Source organism: Rhea americana, unplaced genomic scaffold (genome assembly GCF_003343005.1).
Source record: "Rhea americana isolate MKP2758 unplaced genomic scaffold, rheAme1 scaffold_66, whole genome shotgun sequence".
In the NCBI taxonomy this organism is placed as follows: domain Eukaryota; kingdom Metazoa; phylum Chordata; class Aves; order Rheiformes; family Rheidae; genus Rhea; species Rhea americana.
The window spans coordinates 199,218-224,941 of NW_028186823.1; the positions used below are offsets into that span (position 1 = coordinate 199,218).

Below are 25,724 nucleotides of genomic sequence, written 5' to 3' on the forward strand. Positions count from 1 at the left end.
TTGAAATTGTCAGATCAGAGTAAGGTGTCCAACCCTTTGGAAAAAAAGATGTCATCAGTTAAGACAAAATGTAGTGACCGGCTGATAGCTCTTTTCTTACACAGTGGCTGAGCAACGATGATGTATGTCTTCCTGTTGTTCATAGTGTGTAACCTGGAGCTTTTAGTTCATGGCCATCATTAATATAAATGTCATTTTAAATGTGAAGTGTTCTTTCTTTTTTTAGGTCTGTCTAGAAACAGTTAAACCATTACAGGTACATAGCAAAATGTTCTAGATGTATTTATATTTCTATAAAAGTGCTTATGCAAGTGTTTTCATATTGGTTCAGGGAATTGGCATAATAATCTCTACTGATACAAGCCCAGTCATTCTGTTATGACTCCATCTGTGCTATTTTTTTTCACTAATGAAGTAGGTCTGGTAATGTCTAACCCACATTTCACACATAGCTGTAGCAGTTAACATGTTAAGTAGAAAGTGATCCTAAATAATATTGTTTTCCATTGGGAAAACACTGTAGAAAAGTTATTTAACATCATAGCATTATTAAACTCATAACAAATGTTAGATTTGAATACAAGTATAAAACTTTTTGATAGACTCTGTAGAATGTACTAATGGAATTTTTGTTTTTATTTTTTTTAGATCAATGAATGTATTCCTTATTGTATACCTCTGTATTCTAATCAGTAAAGCACTAATAAATACTGTCCTGAAGTATGTCTGGCAGAGTGAGCCATTTCGTGATGAGCCATGGTATAATCAGAAAACAGAGTCAGAAAGGAAAAGAAATCTGGTATGTAAAAAAATAAAATATCAAAAAAGTTTCACTGAACCTTAAATTCATAAGAATCCCACTGAAGACTGTACACAGAATGCTTGCCAGTCAGAAATACTGCTCTTTTAGCTAACAGTGGTGACTATGTATTTGTGGAAACTTTTAAGTTTTTGCCTTTATGCTGCATGAGCTAATTTAACTGAAGGGAGCACATAGTAATTAAGTATTTAAAATGGTTTTGCCCTGGTATAAAATTCCATATGAAAATATTTTGGACTTTCCTGCCATTGTTGTCAGGTACTAAATAAAATTTAAACTTTTTCAGAGCGATATAGAGTAAAAGGAATCTCACACCTAGTGGTAGTCATATAACAGATATTTATTCAAAAGAATCTGCCATAAGAGTTGCCTACCACTTCATCAAATGCTGTAAAATACCCCTCAGAAGTTTATAGTTTCATATAACCCCATAACTACCCTGCTGCAAAGTGACAGCATTAGAAATCAGTAGAGTTGCCAGTGTCTGACATCCTTGTAGGAGCAAGGAGTTAGGCAAGAATACCCTGGTGATCCTAAGTAATGAAATGAGCCGTACACTACAGAAGGCATAATATTATTTCAGTAAATCCTCTCAGTCTTGGAAATGGGGAAGACAGGGGAAAAGTTCCTTCTTGACCCTAAATGTTTTGTGAACACACGGTAGTAAGGCACGTTAGAGGTTTCTCATTAACATTAGTAACACAATTTCAGCCTGCCCAGCAGTCTTTCTGTATTTCCAGCCAGTCTCTTCTAGTGAAGAGAATTCTCTAGCCTGCTTATTTGTACACATTCTACTTGGCCTGGTATGGTGAGGGGAAAGAAAACTCTTTATTTGATTAATGAAAAACTGTCGGAAGTCTGTATAATCCAGTAGTCCTTGCATTATTCGTTATTATACTTTTGTTTCTTCTTATAGTTTGTGCATATGAATTTTATTGTTTTCCTAGTTCACATACAGTTGTGCACCATTCATGTGTAATCACTTGCATTAATTGCTCTAGAATTTTACAACAATAATATGTAACTGTACTTTCCACCTATATTTCTATAGAGGAATACAAAATTAAAATTTCAAATGAAAACTTTCCTTCTTCATGCCTCATATAAATCATTAAATGTAAAGTCCTTTGCTGACCTCTGAGCTGTGAATGGTATCGTTCATTGTTTGAAAGTTACTAGAAACATTAATTTGCAAATGTATGTAATCATCTTTGAATTTTTGATGATACATAAAAATCAATATTTTGGTCTTGTTTCTTCGGCAGTTTCTTCGAGCATTTACAGACTTCCTTGCATTCATGGTTCTTTTCAACTACATTATTCCTGTATCAATGTATGTCACTGTGGAAATGCAAAAATTTCTTGGTTCTTATTTCCTTACATGGGATGAAGAAATGTTTGATGAGGATACAGGGGAAGGACCACTGGTGAATACTTCTGACCTCAATGAGGAGTTGGGACAGGTGAATTTCATCGAAAATTTATAAGTGATGATAAATTGGCTGGATAACTGTATTAGTAAAACATGAACACTTTAAGAGGAAAACAGTTTCCCTTGACTATAGATGGAAATCATGTGAGCTGCTTTAGAGTAAAAATCAGGTGGAAGAACTACCGTTTTTGTGTGACTTAACTGACACTGTATCTCTGGGCACAAGTTTATTCCAGTTAAATGAATGACTGACACTCTTCTTTTCCAAAATAACTGTATTTTTAATGTTCTGTCTTGAGAAAATCTGCACTTTGACAAAGATATACAGCTACATTTTGGGAAAAGTCTGTTGAGCTGAATCTATTCATTAAAACATGTTTTAATAGATTTTCAATAAATAAATAAATAAAATGACTTCTTAGTCTACTTCTGTATAGCCAAACTAGTAATTAAGCTTTTAGAAAGAGGTTTTTTTCTGTTTGGATAAAAGATTGTGCAAAGTATTTTATTATATTAAATAACCTTTTCTACTAAATTTAAGCTCTGTCCCAAGTATAGGAACTTTACAAGTACTTGGCGTATCAGTACCAATCCAATAAAATGTTTTTTCTCTACATTTCTAAATGGTATTATACTTTCTATTTCTAATGAAGGCTTTAATTGGGGAGTGTTATTAGTGCTTGTAGCAAATACTGCCATAGTGATATGAATGTTTTACTCCTTTTGTGCAAACAGTGCTGATCTGAAAGCAGCACATTGTATGAATAAAAGAGCTCTGCTTGCTAGCATTTTGCATCTTGTATAAATGATTTATGAAACTAAATGTAAAAGTTGAGATGAGAGAAATCAATGTAAATCCTGTACACATCAAAAAAGTTTGAATATAAGTTTTATCTCTGTAGGTTACAAAACATATTTTGGAAAATCTGTTTTTTTATCTGCCCTGTGAGGAACGGCTGCGAGAGCTGGGCCTCTTCAGCCTGGGGAAGGGAAGACTGAGGGGGGATCTTATCAATGTGTACAAGTACCTGAAGGGAGGGTGTCAAGGGGATGGGGACAAACTCTTTTCAGTTGTCCCATGTGACAGGACAAGAGGCAATGGGCAGAAATTGAAGCACAGGAAGTTCCGCCTGGCTGTGAGGGGGAATTTCTTCCCTGTGAGAGTGACGGAGCACTGGCACAGGTTGCCCAGAGAGGTGGTGGAGTCTCCTTCTCTGGAGATCTTCAAGGCCCACCTGGATGCAACCCTGTCTACCATGCTCTAGGTGATCGTGCTGAGCAGGGGGGTTGGACTAGATGATCTCCAGAGGTCCCTTCCAACCTTACTGATTCTATGATTCTGCGAAAATCTGGAAAATTTTTAAATCTTTTAAAATTTTTATTTTTTTTTTAAATCAATGAATGTTAGAAAAGTTAGTCCAGAAGGAAAGCTCATATAATTTATAACTTCTTCTGTAATTACTGCGAACAATAATTAGTTGTTTATTTTGTTTGATGCAGTTGGTAAATGTTTGAGATTTGTAACGATTGTGATTAAACTAAATAATTTTCTTTCTTTTCAGTGTTTATTTCCTAACTTTACATAATGCTGTCAGTTTAACACATGTATACATGCAATTTGTGCACAAAATTTATATCCAAAATTGAGCTTGTGCAGGTCTATCTGTTGTTCTGGTTTACAGTTAACTTTTCAGTTTTGTTACAAAAGATAAAATTAATTAAAATTTGAATGTTGAGGCAAAAGGAATAGTTTCAGGACAATAGCAATACATACAGTGCATCCATTAGTTCAATATATTCATTTATGCTAAGATAATTGTAGTAGTTCTGTCACTAGCACTAGGGGCTGTTCTGGATTTGCCCTATAGTAACTGATCAGTAACTGAGCAGATGCATACTTTAAATGTTGTTCCCTGGCACATGATATTTGTGTGTATTTTGTTTCCATAAGCATCTGTCTTTCAGCAAGCAAGACATTTAATACTGAAAGGAGCATGAGAGTGGAAGTAGGTTAAGCAGTATTTGTGTGTGTTATCAGGCAAAAGATAGCTTTATTGATACTCTTGTGTTATAAAATCTTTTGATGTCCACATTTCTGTGAAAGTGGACCCCCCAAAAGAAACTTCTTTGGAAAGACCCCACATAAGAGTCTTTAAAGAAAGGTGTGACTCAGTAATAGTTTCAGTTTTGTTAAGAGACCCTGGAAAACCTCTGTTCATATTCCTACTATTTTTAATTTGTGCTCATTTGCAGGTTGAGTATGTCTTCACAGATAAAACAGGAACGTTAACTGAGAACAACATGGAATTCATAGAATGCTGCATTGAAGGGCATGTTTATGTACCACATGTAATCTGCAATGGCCAAATTCTCCATGATTGTACTGGCATTGATATGATTGATTCTTCTCCAGGAGGAAGTGGAAAAGTAAGATGACTCTTTCTAGGTTCTTAACTTGTAGTCTTTTACAATGAAACATAAATGTTGAATTATGCTGATGATGAGAATATTAGAAATATAACATCCTTGAATTTCAGTAAGTAGAGTAGATATTTGCAGGAAATGCATCACAGCACAAACATTTTCCTATCCTAGTTCACACTAAAAGACTTATCTATTTAATACGAAATTTCCCAACAGATTCCACTTACTGCAGCTGTAAAGTGAATTAAATCAAAAACAAAAATTTGGAACTTTCTCTGGTTAATACATAAAGTTATGCAGCAACTGTTTTCCATTTTATGTTAGCTACAATAGGGAAAGCAAGGGAGGAAAAGGATGAAAAGGAGAAGTGATTGCCCAATGCAAAGACTTACTCAGTTATCACTGAGTGAATGTGTGATCAGAGAATGGCTTATGATCAGATTAATTTACTTTTAAATGTGACTTAATGTCATCACATTAGAAATGCACTACACACAACATTTGTGCACTGTGCCGTTGTTGCTATGTTAAGCAAAGTAATCTAGCTGAAGTTTCGGGAGAAGTGGCACATTAACAACCGAGAAGTGTGAATGAGTAGGATAACCAAAGCCGTACAATAAAAAGTTGTTAAATTATGTTAATACTGTCTCAAATCACATATATCATTCACCGTGCCGAAATAAGGCCTCTTCAAATATGTTGACGTAACTCAGCAGCCTTGCAGTTCTCAATCTTGAGAACATGGCCTCAAGGTACACTGTGGAGTTTTTATCTTGGAATTATGATGATGCAGTTTGTACTGAACAGCACAGAAGAATGTGATTCAGACAAAGATAACAGGTAGAATACAGCCAGTATACATCCATGTAAACATCTATGTAATACAGATCTCTTTCTGGTGTGATTTTCAAGATGAAAACAAGAAATGGTAAGCTGTCATTTCCAAACTCTCTGCAGGGTTCTAGAAGAAGGTAGCTGCAGTTGCCAGAATGCCCACACTCATTGTATTTGGCATAGCTATGAGAGATGTTCAAACAGTGTAAGAAAGTGAAGTTTTTAAACCCTGTTAATACCTGTGCTTCATGCCCTCTGTCCTTCAGTTTGGATTCAGGACTCCTAAAATGGTACCTTGGTTAGTATTTAACAGATTGCTAAAATTTAAACAAAAATCTAAAGAAAAAAGGCTTTTAGCGACCTCTAGGATCTTAGAGGAGGGAAAAGATGCAGACTGTCCTTTTGAGATACCACCTGCATGACTGGCATGACACCATCAGGGCAGTGTTAGTAGTACCAGTGGCTATTAACTGTGGTGGACTTTTAGACTTTTTTTTGAAGGGCAGGTGACCTGTGGTACTGCCTTGCCTGACAATAAAGAATAGTAATTACTGACACTGTTCACCTTCAAAAAAAAATAATAAAAAAAAAACACTTTTAAAAGAAATGCTTGAAAGGGACTACACATAATGACAATTGTTCCTTTTATTTATTAGGAGAGAGAGGAACTGTTTTTCCGAGCCCTTTGTCTTTGCCACACTGTTCAGGTAAAAGATGATGACAATGTAGATGGACTAAAGAAAAACCAGCTCTCAAGAAGGCCTTGCATATATATATCATCATCACCTGATGAAGTTGCTTTAGTTGAGGGAATACAAAGGTATGTGTGTGTGATTCGGTACTGTACTTTTTAAACTGGAGATTTAATCACAGAATCAGTAAGGTTGGAAGGGACCTCTGGGGAACATCTAATCCAACCTGCCAAGGATTTCCTGGTGCTGGTTCCACTGGGGCTTGAACCTAGGACCTTCAGAGTGTAAAGCAGATGTGATAACCACTTAATCGCTGAAGTTTGGAATTGTTTTCAGCATAGTAATTGTAAGAGCAATTATAATTATTCATGATTATTCATAATTATGAATGAAATGAAAACATGTTGTTTCAGAAGACAAGCTCAATCTTAAATCTTTAAACTGGAGAATTACCTACTTACCAATTTTACCCATTCTCTTAATATGTGTTTCATTTTGCAGGCTTGGTTACACCTATCTAAGGCTGAAGGACAATTTTATGGAAATACTGAATCGGGAAAATGACATAGAGAGGTGAGTGGTTGCAAAATATGGACAGACTGAGACTGAGGAAAGAAATTTTTGTTGATGCGTTTGATAAATCGTTCTTTTCCTAAACATTACTTTGTAATTTAGAAAACTCAGAAACTGTATATTTTAGTAGAAAAATAGTGATCTACTGATATTTTGAAGTTTAAATAGACTATATTTTTATATTTTCACTTAGTGTGTCAGTTTGGGAGTATATGTGATAAGAAAAATGAATAAAACAACAAAGGAGTGACATGGTAATTCATTTCCTAATCTGATTTTAGGAAGTATGGGTATTTTTCATTTGTTAGGTGAAAAATAATAGTTTCTTAATAGCAAACAGTTAGTGCTCCATGTATTTTTAATAAATCATCTATATAATTTACAAGAGGATAATATCCCTAGAATAAATTTATATAGGTATTTCAAAGAAAATTTAAAACAGGTATTGTTTTTCTGTTAATTTTCTTTGTAGACCATATTAAGAGTAAAATTTTTGATAAGATCTGAGTAGTACAGTTCAGTGGGATGTGAATACTTTTGAAAATGTTCTGTAGATGTCTGCTGGTTACGTCTCTTGTATACCTGGGTCTTTCTGTTTGTATACTCTGCTAGCTGCACAGGAATTCTCAGATGGAAATACAGGAAGCCTGCCATTAATCCTACATTATCCCTTTTAGATAATGTAGGACTTTCCCAGAAGGTTACTTCAGATTTTTTGTGGCTAAACTTCAGAAGTGCAGTCAGTACGATAATGTGGTCGGTGATTTATGAAAGCACTATAAGTATTGGGAATTTTTTCCAAAATACATCACATTTTGCAGGCCTAGGCCTTATCCAACTCCTTGTTGGAATCTATTAGTGCTTTTAATGAAGTAACACTGTGGCCTTGCACAGGTGTGAATGTCAGGCTGTTGTAAGGACTTAGAACTGAATGATCTAATTAAACAAGCAGATCTGTTTTATAAGCAAAATACTAATGGAGATGAACCTTGAAGAAATCAGAATTAATGATAATAACATTTATGTCTGTGCTGGAAAAAATTGAGCCATCTTAGATAAAAACGAAATAAATAAGAGACTAAATGATAAAATTACATAAACTCATGAATGATACAGAAACAGTGGAACAGGAACTTGTGTTCATTTTTCAAGCTAAACAGGAAAGGAACTTGGAATCATTTAATCAAATCATAAAAACAATGGCAAGTAAAAAAATGGTAAAAATAAATATTTGCATTTGACCAGCTTGTCTATCTAACTTGAGCAAGATTTATGAAAAAAGGTTGGTACTTCTTGAAGAGATAAAAATAGTTGAAATTGGGAAAATGTTAAAGACTTTTGTGTAAACCTCTACGTGTTTCAAGCTCTAAGGCCATGCCTAGGTGTTAGAGACAGGAATCTACTTACCTTATAAGCAATATAATGCTATATTACAAAATTTCTAGTCTTAAGCTTAAATAAATTATTCAATTAAATATAATTATTGTCAGGGACTAGATACTGAAGAATATTTTGCAGACAAACTGTTTCAAGTAATTGGGACCTGAGGCTCTTCCCCCAACTTTTTTAACTTGCTGTTTGATTCTGTAGTAGCTCCATATTCCATGGTACTCAGTATTCCATGGAAGAATAACTTCCATACTAGAAGTCATATTTTATTCCATATTGTTGAAGTTGTAATGTTTTCCTTAACATCAGCAGCCAGTTAGGTTTCTGTAAAAGCAGACGTATTCAAAAAAATACTTTTTCTTTTTCAGGTTTGAGTTATTAGAAGTTTTGAGTTTTGATTCTGTGAGACGGCGAATGAGTGTAATTGTTAAATCCTCAACAGGTAGGACTATCACATTGTTACCTGTTAGATGTTTTTATTTTGTTTGAATGCCTTTCAGGTTTATTAAAGTATTCATTCATTTTTACCTATGTCTGTGTGCCTTTCTGTATAAAAAAAGGGAATGGGTGCCAGCGTGTGTGCGCAAATGTTTTAAAAATTTTGGAAGAAACCTATTTGAACAGTTTAGCAATTTGTCAAGATTTTTGAAGAAAAATACATTTAGCCATTTTGAATTCCTTTTGAATTCCTTATGCTGTCTTTTTTAGGTGATATATTTCTGTTTTGTAAGGGAGCAGATTCTTCCATATTTCCTAGAGTTAAAGAAGGCAAAATTGACCAAATACGATCCAGAGTTGAACGCAATGCAGTGGTAAGATTCCAGCAGCTTTAAAACTTTTATTGAATTGTTCATGGGATATCAGTGTCAAAAAAAAAAAAAAAAAAGCCCAAATTAAGTGTCCTGACCTCCTGCCTGGTCTGGTAACAGTTTTGTCTTCCCAGACACAGAGATTATACTTTACCAAAGTCCACACAGGCTGTATGAGTAGCAGTTTGTGTTAATCCCCTATTTGAATCTCTCTGTCTCATCCTCTCAATGGCATTTATGGTGAGATATGAATGTATTAGACATGCAATATTGTATCTTATACCAGAGGTCATCAGTTAGCATATTAGAATGGCATTTTCAAGACTGTGGTGGTTTGAATTAACTTTTGAATGAAATAAAAGTGAAAAAATTTTTGAATATCTCATTCCTGTTTTCAGTCTAGAGCTTTAGCAACTGTGATTTCTTGCCTTTGATTGCTTTGTAAGCTCTCAGAAGACAAAAGCCATTAGAGCACCTTTTATCTACAATTTTCCTTCTTACAGGGAAACAGTCCAGTGATCATACTCATACATATATTTTTGCTTGCTAAAAATAAAATATGAGTTGCCTGATTACTTCTAGAAGAAATTCAAAACTTGATTCTTGAGAGGTAGTATCAAGGGTTGTAAAATAATGAATTTTGCTGTGTCTAAATAGCCACAAAACACATTGCAATGGAATATGATTGTCAGTCTTACAAATAGGATACCATTTGCTGGTGTTCAGGACCCAAATTGAAAAGGAAGTATTATTCCAGATATGTGAAAAAATATCTACTGTGTTACCCTCTTTTTTTTTTGAAGAGAAACTTAAAAACTCTTCACCAAAGTGATCTCCTACTTTCTACTACTTTTACAGTCTTACTATATGAAACAGCTGTCTGATAATTAGAAGTAGAGGAAGCTAATGTAAGTGAAAGAAGTTTTTAATGTATAATATCCATCCAGTGTCTGACAAGAGAGGAATCCAGACCCACGGCTATTTCTTCATTCTAGATAATTGACTATAGGGCTGGTGCCTACATATAGAAGTTTCTAAAAGAAGATATAGGCAGCCAGCTTGGCACCTGCTCTCGTGATGGCAACAGGATACTTTTGGAATACTTCTCCTTCTTGGATTGGTAATAAGTAACTATGCAAAGACCTACTGGCTTAACATTTAAGAAGATGAAGTGCCAGATAAACAACGTTCTGAGAGGCAGTATGTTTCAGGTGGCAAAATTTGCCTTCTGTGTTATAGTAGCTTTTTTCTTTATTATACAGAAGTCTAAATATTATCCCTTTCTTACTCATCATACAATCTAAGTTTGATCCAGTCTGAAACACCACTTCTGAACTCTAGTTTTCACTCCAGTGGAATGGGATATTGGATTTTCACTTTCAAAACTCTATGATGTTTTGTCCCTTCACTCAATCTTCTAAAACATTAATAAATTTATCAATGATAATAAAAAATAAAGTAACAGTAGAACTTTCTCACATAGATCCTGGCTTTTCTCGTGTTAAAGTAATGCTTTAAGCTCCACGTTCAGAATGATACACTGTTAGGAAAAATAGAAGAAATATTGTCAAGTACATAGTCAGTTTATCCCATAATTAATAACTTAGTTGTCCAGAATGATGTGTCTGAAAAAAAAGCTAAATTACTGACCTCTAATCTCAAAGATTAACTCCTCAAGGGAGTGGAAAACTAAGCTGGGAAGTGGTAGTCTTTGCAATTAAATTCTAGTCAGAAAAATAAAACTTAATAAGATTTTCAGCTGTGGGTTTTTTTTAAATATTCTTTGCAACTGACTCTCAACTTTATCGGCTATAATTTTTTTCTAAGTGTAAAGTCTTGCAAAATTTAACATGAGAACTTTTGTATTTGTGGCGTTCAGGAAGGGCCATCTGGAGGTCAGATTCCACTCTTATTTATGCAGTAGTACAGCCTTCTTACCCTGGGTTACCTGCAATGTATTTAGCCACACAACGTCAAAATCAGGCTCTGCAGAGCTAGTATTTTTCTTCTGCCTCCTCCTACCTAATTAGACAAATAGAGGAGTAGAGGAGGAGAATTTTAGCTTGACCTTCTTTTCCCTGGTGATCCTGTACACTTGTCTGGGTGGCTGTGATATTTCTGTTCTGGAGGACTGCAGGTTGTACCTGCAGTACACATACACTCCATGATGGCACAGGATTATTCAGGCTCATCTTCTAGTCAGATAAGTTACTATGAAGATGAGCAGGGAGACTCTTCATTTTAATGATAGGATGATTCAAAATTTTCAAATATTCCAGAGTAAAAACACCAGTTAAGAAATCCAAGAAGAATTTTACAAGATACATATTGTTTGTTTTGATTATGTTTTTTAGGAGGGACTTCGAACACTGTGTGTCGCGTATAAAAAGCTCACAGAGAAAGAGTATTACAGTGCACATAAGCTGCTTCAGGATGCAAAACTGGCCCTTCAGGACCGGGAAAAGAAATTAGCAGAAGCATATGAGAAGATAGAAAGAGATTTTATCTTACTTGGTGCTACAGCTGTTGAAGATAGGTTAGTATGTTTCTAAGACTGTGTTTAATGATGTTACCATGGTCCAGTGTTTATATACAAGCAAATGTCTGCTAGTTTGAAAACTCTCCTGTAACTCTTTTTTAGGACTATAGGCAAATCGCTTTATTTGAATCAATCTCATATCATTAGCTTACTAAGGTTACACTTAATAACTTTATAACTTAATAGCAATGTGTAAGTGTATAAAAATCAGTATATTCAAACTATGTGCTTGTAGTTAGTATAATACTTTATTCAGCAAATAAAGAAATGTTTTGGAGATAAAAGCTATGAAATGAGCCTTGAGGAAGTGAAGAAAGAATCCTTAGATCTTCAGAAAAAGTTCAAAAACTGTCTAATAAACAGGGAGGTGAGTTTAATCACTCAGCAATACTTTACTATTTGACTTAATTAACTGACAGCACTAAAAATGTTAAGTATATGTCTTTCATAAGAAGCATCTTGTCCTTTAGGCTCAGAGGTGAAACTCTGATCACTTTAAAAGTGTCAAAACTGATTATTTATAATGTGCTAATCTTCTGGGTATTTTTAGATTCATAATTTGTGGAAAATTCTTGGATCTGAAAGCTTTTATTGAATGTTTTCTGGTTACGAAAAGCTTTCAATAAGGATTTTAAAATTTCTTATTTCCAAACAATCTGTCAATGTATGTTGTCATTTGACTTCCACAGACTACAAGAAAAAGCTGCTGACACTATTGAGGCACTTCAGAAAGCCGGAATTAATGTTTGGGTTCTGACAGGCGACAAAATGGAGACTGCTGCAGCTACTTGCTATGCTTGCAAACTCTTCCGGAGAAATACGCAAATACTTGAGCTAACTACAAAGAAAATTGAGGAACAGAGTTTACACGATGTGCTTTTTGACCTAAGCAAAACTGTCCTAAGACACAACGGCAGCTTAACCAGGGATAGTTTCTCAGGGTAAGAAAAAATTTGAATTTCCAAGCCAGGAAAAAATTCATGTGCATTTTATAATTAACTAAATGATTTTTAGAATGGCTCAAAAGCAGCAAAATAATACATGTCAGTTTCTATTGTCAGAGTATGAATTCCTGTATAGCAATTAAGTGTAATTTGTTTCAAATATTTGCTTTGTTCTTCTTTTTAATGTGGAATCAGCTAGCAAGTACGTTTTACATGCAATATATCTGTAGTAAAGGAACAGCAAGCTAAAAAGCATTTGTGCTGTTTAATTCTCTCTGTGTCATTTGTTCCACTTCTAACTTAAACTGTGTGGATCTTAGAGCACATGTTTACACACATTTAACTTACTTGTGCAGTGCAGATTTTCTAGATGTTAAGCTTCATCAGAACTTCTTGTCTTTGCCTCCAGAATTGGAGAATGTGCACAGAGAGTGGTAGCAGGATTCTGCCTGGGTGTTCAAAGTCAGGTTGAATGCTTTTCACTGTAATTTGTCAAACATTCAGTGCACTGACTGAATTCCACAATAATAAATTTTCGGTTAGTATCATAGAGTATTAATGGTGTTGCCTTATTTGTGCAAATGATAATAAAGTGCTGAAAAATGTCTGCAAATTAGTGTTAAATATAGGTTATAACAGTTTATACTCTGTTAAAAATTGTCTCGGTTCCAGTAGTGAAGATGGAGGTGCTTAAAATATGTTGAAGTATATTAATAAATGTGATATTTTTCACACAAATATTAGTCATGGTGAAACTATGCTTGTTGGAAACCCAAGCACAATAGTATATCCTTAGTGTATTGAGACTAGAGTATAAATAAACCTGAATGTAAGCTTACGCAGCAGTGACTGCTGAGCCTGAAGCTGCTGTATAGTGCAGACAAATGCAAGAGACCTTCGAACTAGTTAGTCTGGATGCTACAGAGTACAGTTCTTGTAGGGTGGCACTCAGGGTAGGCACTAACGCCATGTTGTTCAGCGTATTTTATTGTGCTACACTGTGCTTCGTTCCACAATGGTTATACTTCTATGCTCACGTTAGCTTTTCTTAAAGCTCACTCAGATATTCCTGTGTCTGACTTAGCCACCACAATAAATGCAGTGAATACATACTGTAAATGTAAGATTATCCATTCAGACCAACAAATCTCTTTAAATATTTTCTTTTTACTTGCTTAAACATAGACCTTTGAAAAGTATTATTATTATTCCCTATATTATGGAATGTGGAACACTTCCTGCAACACAGTTTACCTCACTGCAGTTCTTTGAGCCCTTTCAAACCAAACTAAAAGGTCATTGCTTATACACTCAAACTCACTGATATAGTGACTAAGATATCAAATTTCTATGTTCAAATTGATGAAATGCTGAATACATTCAATGTAAGCTAGAATTAAAAAAGGTTTTGCTAGCAGTCTTATAAAAGGAATTTCCCTTTGACCTATACTAGTTTTCCAGTATTCTGTGCTCATTCTCTTTTCATTAATTTTCACAAAATAAATCACTGCCAAATTTAAAATGTGTCTGAGAATTTTACAGTAACTCTTAGTTTGTGTTTTATTCCTGAACAGGCTTTCAACTGATATGCAAGATTATGGTTTAATAATTGATGGAGCAGCACTATCATTAATAATGAAACCAAGACAAGATGGGAGCTCTAGTAACTACAGAGAGCTTTTTCTTGAAATTTGCAGGAACTGCAGTGCAGTGTTATGCTGCCGAATGGCACCTCTGCAAAAAGCACAGGTTTGTATTTCATTTCTTAATTGCTTGTTACCTATGTAGCTATGTAAATATTGAAAGTTAATACTCTGTATGATTTCCTATGATAACTAAAAATGTTAACATTCACTTTTGTATCTTCTAAAATGGAAGATGCAAAAAAGCAGAAAAGGAGAGGGGAGAATTTCTCCTGGCAAGCGATTTAGATAATAGTATGCTGAAGTGGTACCCTACTGTGCACCTGAATTTGATTTATGAATATACTCTGCAAATTCTATGGTTGGTACATGCTGATACATGAACATATTTAATGAATTGAACTAATTGCTTCCTTTTTAACCTAGCAAGGTTTAGATACTGGTAGTAGTCTACTACCTGTTAATACTACAAGAACTTGAATTATTTATTATGGTGGAATGATATTTCTTCTCTGTTTTTAAACACAAGTGGGAAAGAGAAGAATACAGATAGAAGAATGTGTATGTGGTAATTTTTAAGTACATTTTGTCTCTTGTGTGTGAGTTCATAGCAAATTAGAAGTTTTCTTCCATTACTGAAATATCTCAGTGTAAGCTGAAGACCTTTTAAAGGAAACAAAACATTGGAATTTATGCTTCTTTCTTTCTCTATGTCTTTCTGTCAGGGGTACATATGGTACAGCATATGTAGACACTTAATCAATCAAATAAATGTATTTAGCCAGCATTCTTTAAACTGTGAGAAAGTTTAGAGAAGTTCTTATTTGCAGTTGACTAGCCAGAGGTGATCATTTAGAATGGATAGGTCTGTAATGCAATTTTTGATCATTTTCTATATCAACAGTGTTCAGATATACATGGAGTCCTGTTATTGTTTCTGTGCCTCAAAAAGGGCACAGTTGTAAACACAGGAAGTAGCTATTTATTCCTGTGTAAACTTGTTTTTATAATCTATATTTAAAATGCATTTGGTCACTTGTGGGTTCCGAAATTAACTTTTAATATGTGTTTTCTTAGAGCAGAATGATAGTTAAGACAGCAGAATCTTTCAGTCTTTAGTTTCAAGATTTATTTGCAAATTTGCATTCTGTCTCTGGGAAGCTTTTAATTTATTTAAGCACTCACACAATATTTAGCAAACTCAACAATATTCTTCCTTCCTTTTGCATTCCATTCTTTTGTCTATCTCTTCACTTTTCCTCCCACCTGATCCCACTTGATCGCACCTTAAAATACTTCGAAAGTGTTTTAAAAAGAAGAATTTATATTTGTAGTAAATATTTTTAATACAAAGAAACTACTGTGATCATTGTGTATAGTAGCTGGATTGGGCAGTATTGTTTTTGTATTCTTTCACAGAATTTCCTTTGTAACTGTGTTGCTCATTTTAAACAAATTGTACACTAAATACTGTCTCATGCAAAATAACCAAACCATTATCATCACAGAGAAGTTTTTAACAGTAGTTCTTTTCCAGATTGTAAAATTGATTAAGTTATCAAAGGAGCATCCTATCACATTAGCGATTGGTGATGGAGCAAATGATGTCAGTATGATTCTAGAAGCACATGTTGGTATAGGTAAGTGTGCTTTTTAGATTTTTATTTCAAACAAAGTGACAAAAACATTTAATCCTTCAAAATAGAAATCAAAGAATCGTGTTACTCAATTTATAGACAACTATCAGTGCATTTACCACAGGCATTTTATGAGGCACAGTGGTGCTTTCTTACTATCAACATCACAGCATTGTTATGTATTTTTTCAAATAATTGTATGTTTTGAGCAGTTCTTTAGTTATTAAAAAGTTTCATTACTTTTTTTTTTTTAAAGGAATCATTGGCAAAGAAGGTCGTCAGGCGGCAAGAAACAGTGACTATGCAATACCTAAATTTAAACATTTGAAAAAAATGTTGCTAGTTCATGGGCATTTTTATTATGTTAGGATATCTGAACTTGTGCAATACTTCTTTTATAAGGTAGGAGAATACTTATTCTAACTATTTAAATCTCAAAAACTCATATGGTAATATCTTAACTATATACAGTTTACACAGTCAGTAGTACAAAAATGTAATAATTCCATAAAGAGATTTTGTTGACTGGAAGATGCAAAGCTGAAATGGGGCTATTGTTGTTACCCAGGTGGTGAGGCAAAATAGCTTTTGTTTAGATACATTCTATAATCTATAATATGATTAAAAGTAAAATTTGCTTTTCTCTTTAGTCTTTTCTTCTTTACAATTCCAGCACAGACTGTTCTGTTTATTTTCAGTAACTTCTAGATTCTTTCTACAATGGCCTTTAAAATCAAGTTGGAAATAGTATTTTGAGAATTTTGCGTAACTGTAATTTACATTTGTTTCTAAATTCATTGGGACAGTGTAAGTGGAGAAAGTTTATAATGTGTATCCCCCTATTTAGACAGTTTCACTATGTCTAAATGTTGGGATTCAACGAGATCCACCCACGGGTACTGAGGGAACTGGCGGATGTTGTTGCCAGGCCACTCTCCATCATCTTTGAAAGGTCATGGAGAACTGGAGAGGTGCCTGAGGACTGGAAGAAAGCCAGTGTCACTCCAGTCTTCAAAAAGAGCAAGGAGGACCAAGGCAATTATAGGCCAGTCAGCCTCACCTCCATCCCTGGAAAGGTGATGGACAACTCATTCTGGATGTCATCTCCAAACATTTGGAGGAAAAGAAGGTGATCAGGAGTAGCCAGCATGGATTCACCAAGGGGAAATCCTGCTTAACCAATCTGATAGCCTTCTCTGATGGAACGACTGGCTGGGTAGATGAAGGGAGAGCAGTGGACGTTGTGCACCTTGACTTCAGCAAGGCTTTTGACACTGTCTCCCATAATATCCTCCTAGAGAAGCTCAGAAGGTGTGGGTTAGATGAGTGGACAGTGAGGTGGATTGAGAACTGACTGAAAGGCAGAGCTCAGAGGGTTGTCATCAGTGGCGTGGAGTCTAGTTGGAGGCCTGTGGCTACCTGTGTCCCCCAGGGCTCGGTATTGGGTCCCATCCTGTTCAACGTATTCATCAATGACCTGGATGAGGGGACAGAGTGCCTCCTCAGCAAGTTTGCTGATGATCCCAAGCTGGGAGGAGTGACTGACACACCCAAGGGCTGTGCTGCCATTCAGAGAGACCTGGACAGGCTGGAGAATTGGACAGRGAAGAACTGCATGAAGTTCAACAAGGGCAAGTGCAGAGACCTGCACTTAGGGAGAAATAACTCCATGCACCACTACAGGCTGAGGGTTGACCTGCTGAAAAGCAGCTCTGCAGAGAAGGACCTGGGAGTGCTGGTGGGTAAAAAGTTAACCATGAGCCAGCAATGTGCCCTCGTAGCCAGGAAGGCCAATGCTATCCTGGGGTGCATTAGGAAGAGTGTTGCCAGCAGGTGGAGGGAGGTGATCCTGCCCCTCTACTCAGCCTTGGTGAGGCCTCATCTCGAGTACTGTGTCCAGTTCTAGGCTCCCCAGTACAAGAGGGAGACATGGAGCTATGGGAGAGGGTCCAGCCTAGGGCTGCAAAGATGATCAGAGGGCTGGAGCATCTGCTGCCCTATGAGGAACGGCTGTGAGAGCAGGGCCTCTTCAGCCTTGAGAAGAGAAGACTGAGAGGAGGTCTTATCAAGGTGTACAAGTATCCAAAGGGAGAGTGTCAGGAGGATGGAGCCAGACTTTTTTCAGTGGTGCCCAGCAACAGGGCAAAAGGCAACAGGCACAAACTGAAACACAGGAAGTTCCACCTGAACGTGAGGAAAACATCTTTGCTGTGAGGGTGACAGAGCACTGGCACAAGTTGCCCAGAGAGGTTTTGGAGTCTCCTTCTCTGGAGATCTTCAAGGCCTGCCAGGATGCAATCCTGTCTAACATGCTCTAGGTGACCCTGCTTGAGTAGGGAGGTTGGACTAGGTGATCTCCAGAGGTCCCTTCCAACCTTACCCATTCTGTGATTCTGTGAAGTTCCATCAGTAAACATTTGAAAGATTATAGAAAAGAACCTGAAGAAAATAATTCAATATCTTAGGTGTCTGACTGTATGTGCAGTTATGGAAGGATGAATCTGGAGGTTACAGCTGGGAATGTCTTAATATATTTTTTTTTTGCTGGGAACCATGCTGAGCAAAGTTTAAACAACTTTTCTTATCACAGTTTGTGTTCTACTGTGAGTTGTACCTTATTTGCTTTTTCTTAACTGCACTGTACTCCTGGATCAAATATTCATTGCCCTGGAATTTTGAAACTGTAGTCTTATAAATTTCCTTTCAAAATATTTTGAGTATTTTTTTACAATGCTAAGGTAAGATGAGAGTGTTAATGCTTAATGTTTAATGTATGCAGGTCTTCTACTGTTCCTGCAGAGTCTGCTATTGCTAGTTTTATAAAATTATAATGTACATACTTATAATATTATGTACAGCATTTATATTAGTGCTTGTATTTCACTTCATTATTATGTCACTTTGTCTTTCAGAATGTCTGCTTCATTTTCCCTCAGTTTTTATATCAGTTCTTTTGTGGGTTTTCACAACAGGTTAGTCAATTTCTTTTTCTCACTGAAAAAATTTCTCTTTGGAATTTTTAAAACAAATGGATTCTTCATGTTCTCACTGTACCTGGTCGGCTGAAAAGATTACTAGGTTAGTTTGCACATTGTAGAAAGAAGAGCAGTGCTTTTGGTTCCTGTGATTTTCAGTGGCAATTGAAGTTACAGAAATTATTTGGATGAATTATCGTAAAAGCCATGTTATTTTCAAAGTGAAGGTTATAGGAACACAAAATTCAGGAACAGCAATGCGAAAAATTGGCAGAGCTCAGGGGGTTGTGATCAGTGGTGTCCCCCAGGGTACTGGGTCCAGTATTGTTCAACTTATTCATCAGTGACCTGGATGAGGGGACAGAGTGCCTCCTCAGCAAGTTTGCTGATGATCCCAAGCTGGGAGGAGTGACTGACACACCCAAGGGCTGTGCTGCCATTCAGAGAGACCTGGACAGGCTGGAGARYTGGRCAGRGARGAACYKCMTGARGTTCAACAAGRGCAAGTGCAGRGWYCTGCAYYTAGGGARRAATAACTCCATGCACCACTACAGGCTGAGGGTTGACCTGCTGAAAAGCAGCTCTGCAGAGAARGACCTGGGAGTGCTGGTGGSTRAMAAGTTRACYATGAGCCAGCAATGTGCCCTCGTAGCCAGGAAGGCCAATGCTATCCTGGGGTGCATTAGGAAGAGTGTTGCCAGCAGGTGGAGGGAGGTGATCCTGCCCCTCTACTCAGCCTTGGTGAGGCCTCATCTCGAGTACTGTGTCCAGTTCTAGGCTCCCCAGTACAAGAGGGAGACATGGAGCTATGGGAGAGGGTCCAGCCTAGGGCTGCAAAGATGATCAGAGGGCTGGAGCATCTGCTGCCCTATGAGGAACGGCTGTGAGAGCAGGGCCTCTTCAGCCTTGAGAAGAGAAGACTGAGAGGAGGTCTTATCAAGGTGTACAAGTATCCAAAGGGAGAGTGTCAGGAGGATGGAGCCAGACTTTTTTCAGTGGTGCCCAGCAACAGGGCAAAAGGCAACAGGCACAAACTGAAACACAGGAAGTTCCACCTGAACGTGAGGAAAACATCTTTGCTGTGAGGGTGACAGAGCACTGGCACAAGTTGCCCAGAGAGGTTTTGGAGTCTCCTTCTCTGGAGATCTTCAAGGCCTGCCAGGATGCAATCCTGTCTAACATGCTCTAGGTGACCCTGCTTGAGTAGGGAGGTTGGACTAGGTGATCTCCAGAGGTCCCTTCCAACCTCAACCACTCTGTAATTCTGGGAAAGTGAAATTTCCCTCAGAAATGCAGGCTTCATTAGGCTTGACCTCGTTCAGCATGGAGAAAGGCAATCCTGAAAGTTAAATATTTGAACCAGCTGTTCATTTTATGAATTAAGTTTGAAAATGGAGGGATCGATTCATCTTCCCTGGGGCTGTACAGGTATGTGTTGCAAACTTTAGACAAAGAGCATCATTCAGTTAATTGAAAAGGAAAGATAAACACAGATAAGAAAGGAATGACTTCTTACCAAAAAGTACCATCTTTTAGGAGAAGATGCTATGTTCTTTCTAACACTTCTATTTGCCTTTCCCCTCCTCCGCTTTCTATTGTCCAATCTGTGCAAAAAATAAATCTACCTCTTCTTTCTCCATGAATGAGGCAGTGAAAAACAAATGAATAAATGACTGAATTTAGACAAAATATGATTTAATTTTTTACCTGGAGAAAATAGTACCATTTTTTTAATTTCTGGAGTATCTCAGAGCTCCAGGCAGATTAAAAATGACAGAACATTTTTTTTTTTATTTTCAGCTGTTCACTGAAAATTGTGAAAGTTTTATGAGGCATTGTTTGGATTTAGTTAATAAAGTATATGTTGATAAAAATTTGGTTGTAAAATTTGCTATTCTTTCAAGTGAAAAAAAAAATCTGAAAATGGTAGTTTTGACAGCAGTTTTTAAGGCATAAACGATCAAACAGGTTTGGGGAAATAAAATCCGTTTTTATGAGATGATAAAATAAATTTATGTGTACTAGTTAGAGTGATGGTACACAAATGGAAAAGTAGTATGAAGAAAAGAAGAAACAGACATCAGCTTTTTTTATGCATAGCTCATTTCAGTCTCCTACAGCTGAAGAACCTCGGGAATGTTCTTCCTCCTTCCCTGCATGCCTCCATGTTGTGTAGACAAGGAGGGGATAAAATCGGGGTGGATGTTCGAGATCTCAGTTGAAGTCATAGGAGTGGCCAATATGTGGAGCAGACTATTAATTTTTGTCCTCTGGATGAATGGGGTACAAGTGCAGAGTTGTGTCTTACATCAGCAAGTAGCGGTTCAGGGGTATTTGCCTCCATGGTGAAGGGATATACTTTTGTGATTCTGAACAAGTTGACTCGTTGATTTTAAATCAAGCATAATGCAGTGAGTTGTGCTTTAAAATTGTAACTAGCTACTTTTAATTCTTTCCATCTACAGCCTTTATATGATACTGCGTATCTAACACTGTACAATATCAGCTTCACTTCCCTTCCTATCCTCTTGTACAGTCTAATGGAACAACATGTCAGTGCAGACACACTCAAGAGAGAGCCTTCCCTATACAGGTAAAGCTAATACATTAGCTCCAAGTGTGACTGTTCAATGGCAGAATCTGTCTCTGTTATAACCAAAGTAATCAGGATTTCTTTATCACAAGGTACAAAAGAACAACATCAGATTCACTGCAGTGGAAGTATTGAAGACCACATTCATTGTATATTAAGTACTGTAGATGCACATGTATTTTAACATTTATATAATCCACATTGTTCATTTGCTTCTTTAGTGAATGACAGCATACTACTAATTACTGTCCTACAATTTGAAAGTATGATTTATTTTAGGACTATTTATTTCCTTCAGTGATGGAGAGCAAAAGTTTGTTTTTATTTTTTTTTTTATTTATTTTTTTTTTTTTTGAAAGACTGAGTGTTAGAGCAGACGTGATAGGACATTTTCTACAGAGTGTCCAACGTTGTCCCCTGCTTATTGTTGACTCACTTGCAGGGCATTAAAGCTNTGTAGATGCACATGTATTTTAACATTTATATAATCCACATTGTTCATTTGCTTCTTTAGTGAATGACAGCATACTACTAATTACTGTCCTACAATATGAAAGTATGATTTATTTTCGGACTATTTATTTCCTTCATTGATGGAGAGCGAATGTTTGTTTTTATTTTTTTATTTATTTTTTTTTTTTTTGAAAGAGAAACTGAGTGTTAGAGCAGACGTGATAGGACATTTTCTACAGAGTGTCCAACGTTGTCCCCTGCTTATTGTTGACTCACTTGCAGGGCATTAAAGCTTTGGCTGTTTTGGTTTACTTGTCTTAGCCACTTGAAGCTTAACCTCTTAAACCACTTAGCTATACTGTCCCTGCCAATAATCTGCATGTAGTCATCTAAATTAGCAACAGTCCCCAGTTTTGATTCTTGTAGCTGGAAAACCAGTACATTTTAGAGAGTGATCGTAGTGGATAATTGAAGGGAAAACATTTGGGGGGATTGGTAATAACAGATGTATAAAAGGTAATGATTAAAGTGTTATGCTGTTACCTATTTATCTCGTAATTCAATAAGATGTCATTCTAAGAGGAATACAAGATACTGCTGTTGAAACCAAAAACCTTAACATTTTGTTCTCTTTTAAATATTTTCAGTTTAAAAATCGTAATTCGTAAGATCTTTTGTATTGCTTTTCGAAAGCTTATTATGTCTAACAGTCTGCTGCTGAGCTGTCTCAAGCAATAGTGCAGTCGTTCTAGGCCAGATGAGGCTAATGTTAGCTGTATATGACTTTGCACTATTTTAGATGAATATTGCTAATCTCGTGGGGTAACTTACAGTGAAAAATGACATCAGATGGTCATGAGACACAATTTTTAAAGGATAAATGTGTGAAAGTCTTGGTTGTTGGTAAATGTTTCCAGCGACTGTGAAATTTTTGTAATTCTGGCTTTTCATTTAACTGTGTTTTGATCTGTTCTGACATATTTTATTGTAAATAATATGTTCATATATACTTTTTCTGTGTTCAAGAACTAAATTTGTACTATTTAAATTTTTCTGTAATAAAATGTATGTTAGTGATTTAGTGATCAGTTCTACTGTTGATCAATCCATATATTTTTGGTGGGAGAACGTTCAAGAATGCATTTGGCTTAAAGGTTCAACTGAGCTGCAAATTCCTGGTTATTCAAGTTTCACATAAAATTAATTGTTCTAATATTTTGTACAAAAGTACCTCGTGGGACATAAAGTGGAGTCTCTAGAGACCTCTAGTGTTTTCATTTACAATTTATACTGGATCATCAGTTGCACAGCAGGTTCTGTAAATGAGATACCTTCTGTAAAGAGACTGAAATGTATTGGTGCAGCACAGGAGAAGAATTAACTATACAGTTGGAATAAACAGAACTACAGGCAATAGTTAAAAGTGTTAAGTAAAAATTAAATTAAAAATTAAAGAGGAGCTAATCAGGAAAGACTTGGTTGTGAAGTGGTAAGTAGTTGTGTGGAAATGTGAAGTTATCCCATATGTGGTCTCTTAATTCTATTTCCCTCATGAAATAGTTTGACTGGTATCATTTGTCTGGATTCTTTTCAATGTGCTAACATGAATGCATATATCTTGTTGAACACAGAGATGTTGCCAAGAATGCTTTGTTGCGCTGGCGTGCATTTATCTATTGGACATTCCTAGGAGTGTTTGATGCTGTGGTATTTTTCTTTGGTGCCTACTTCTTGTTTGAAAACACAACTGTAACCAGCAATGGACAGGTTAGTATTGGATTTGATCAGACCCAATGAAATGTAATTTTTTAAATGTCAAGTGGTCAGTCATTGTGAACATAGTTTGATTGTTTTCTTCAAGATTTCCAGCACAGATGACAACTGTTTCATAAGTTATGATGAAATATATAGGTTATCTGTTTAGCAAATGTGAATTATGTAATAGGATTTCTGTATATCAGCAAATAGTGGCATGGGACTAGATAAAACTTAAGATTAATGTATATCATATATTTCAGGTATTTCTTCAGAATTTACATGGTAACATTTCTGTTTTGTGCTTAACATGCATCTGATGAATATTTGATTAACTTATTAACTATGTATTCAGAAAAGATGCAGGTACAGTAGTTATGAGTGATCACACAAGAACTTTAGTATAACAGGCTTTTAAAATTTTTAAACTATTTTTACATTTAGAAGCTTAAAATATTCTATCTCTACTTGCTTTGCGGTCACATGAATGCAAATTTTAAGGACCTTTGCATTTTATTTATTTTACCCATTGATATTTTGGTCTATTTTATTTGTGTGCTTTTTTTTTCTTTTTGCTACTTGCTTCTCTTCCTATCCTCAGCTAATGACAACCAACACTCACATGGTAAGACTACTGTGGATTTGTCATGATATCCATTTCATCTTTCAGTGTTCTTTAATTAAATTGTTAATTAAAGAACAATTAAATATTTTCTACAGCTACTTAAAAATATTACTTAAACCTATTAATTAACATGTTCTTTATTGCTACTCTATAAGTTCTTAAAATACAGAGAACTTATATAGGGTATAAGGTATATTAAGGCATAGGAAGAATATAAAACCACCAAGAATTTTCAAAAATAGGTAGGTTTTTGCTTCCTTGCATTTTATTATTGTTCTATGCCTCTCTGTAGCCTATATTTTGTTCCTATCTCTGCTATAGAAAATGTATTATAATTTATTCTATAAAATGCTTCAAAGACTTTAGAAAACACCCAGAAAATGGGAGAGAAAACAAACTTTGCATAATTTTGTTACTTCCATGTAAAATATAAGCATACATTTTCTAGAGGAGCAGCATTCAACTATCTTTAAATGCCATCTTTGTGACATTCATCACTGAAATGAACTTTTATTGTGTGAGAGACCATGTTATAAAGTTCATTTTTCTAAGGATGGAATAACTTTCCTTTAGATATAACTGTACAATACAGTACTTTTTCTGATACATGATCTTCTCTGATCTGACAGTGATATTTTCTGTTAGATATTCAAAACTCTGCATCAGTTCACATGTGTAGTCCTGAAAATTAGTCTTTTCATATCTGTACAGGTATTGTGAATGGTTAATACTGCAAATATTCTGACTAGGTTCCTTTTTATAAACTTAAGCACACTTTTGTTGCATATATTAAATTAAATTGATGAAGTTCTAAAATCACACTACTGCCTGATTCCCACACTTTGAAGGTTATTTCTAGAATTAGGTACCCATGTTAGTATTGGATGATAAGGTGCTTTGCTTGGTGAGCGATTCAGATGCCTTTGAGTGTCAAAGTTATTTAGAAAATTCAGTACCATTCAGCATGTGTAAAAATGTGTAAATGTGTAAAAAAAATACAAATACTGAGTTGCAATTTTAAAGACTTGAAAGTTAGTATTTAGGAATATTCAGAGATACATACATCAGTTTATGCATACATACATGAATGTTAGTTGGTGCTGGTGTTTATTTTCAAATATTTTAATTATGCTTATGTCTGGAAAAAGCGAAAGATTTCATCTGAAAAGTTTACCGCAACAATGTGCTATGCAACAGGCAGAAAGTAAAATGCAGAGAAAGGGATAAAAGGGCTGAGGGCAGCATTAATACCATAAATAGTACAAGATGATCCAAGTTAAGTTCCAAATTTTTTAGGTGGTTGTTGAATCAAGAATTTGTAAATTCTTTTTCCCCCCAGAAGTGAACTATCACATCCTTGCAAAACTAGTAAAATTGAAAAAAGTCAGTGTCTTTTACTTGGATTGCCTCCTGTGTCAGACTAGAGTTTGCATATCATTCAGCTCACTTCCAAACTTAAACCCCCCAGAATATTTTTCAGTACTTAGAAAGTTGTTTGACACTGTTTGTAGAGTGATGTTAGTAGAATACTGGAAAAGTGTATTTTTAATCACTGAAGTTTACTTCATAAATGCCTGCTTCACTCAT

General features: G+C 35.7%; 1 protein-coding gene across 5 annotated transcripts in view; it reads left to right on the forward strand.

Annotated features, from left to right (window-relative positions):
* ATP11A (ATPase phospholipid transporting 11A) overlaps window positions 1-25,724 on the forward strand; it is a 140,284-nt gene that overhangs the window by 95,243 nt on the left and 19,317 nt on the right. For all 5 annotated transcript variants that reach the window (XM_085320856.1, XM_085320855.1, XM_085320858.1 and 2 more), the window contains exons 11-25: window positions 649-799; window positions 2,086-2,283; window positions 4,506-4,679; window positions 6,167-6,330; window positions 6,704-6,775; window positions 8,533-8,606; window positions 8,873-8,976; window positions 11,328-11,509; window positions 12,202-12,453; window positions 14,031-14,205; window positions 15,637-15,739; window positions 15,993-16,138; window positions 18,649-18,708; window positions 21,177-21,304; window positions 23,389-23,524. In XM_085320856.1, the coding sequence (XP_085176982.1) occupies window positions 649-799; window positions 2,086-2,283; window positions 4,506-4,679; window positions 6,167-6,330; window positions 6,704-6,775; window positions 8,533-8,606; window positions 8,873-8,976; window positions 11,328-11,509; window positions 12,202-12,453; window positions 14,031-14,205; window positions 15,637-15,739; window positions 15,993-16,138; window positions 18,649-18,708; window positions 21,177-21,304; window positions 23,389-23,524 (2,119 nt within the window). The remainder of the gene's footprint in view (window positions 1-648; window positions 800-2,085; window positions 2,284-4,505; window positions 4,680-6,166; window positions 6,331-6,703; window positions 6,776-8,532; window positions 8,607-8,872; window positions 8,977-11,327; window positions 11,510-12,201; window positions 12,454-14,030; window positions 14,206-15,636; window positions 15,740-15,992; window positions 16,139-18,648; window positions 18,709-21,176; window positions 21,305-23,388; window positions 23,525-25,724) is intronic.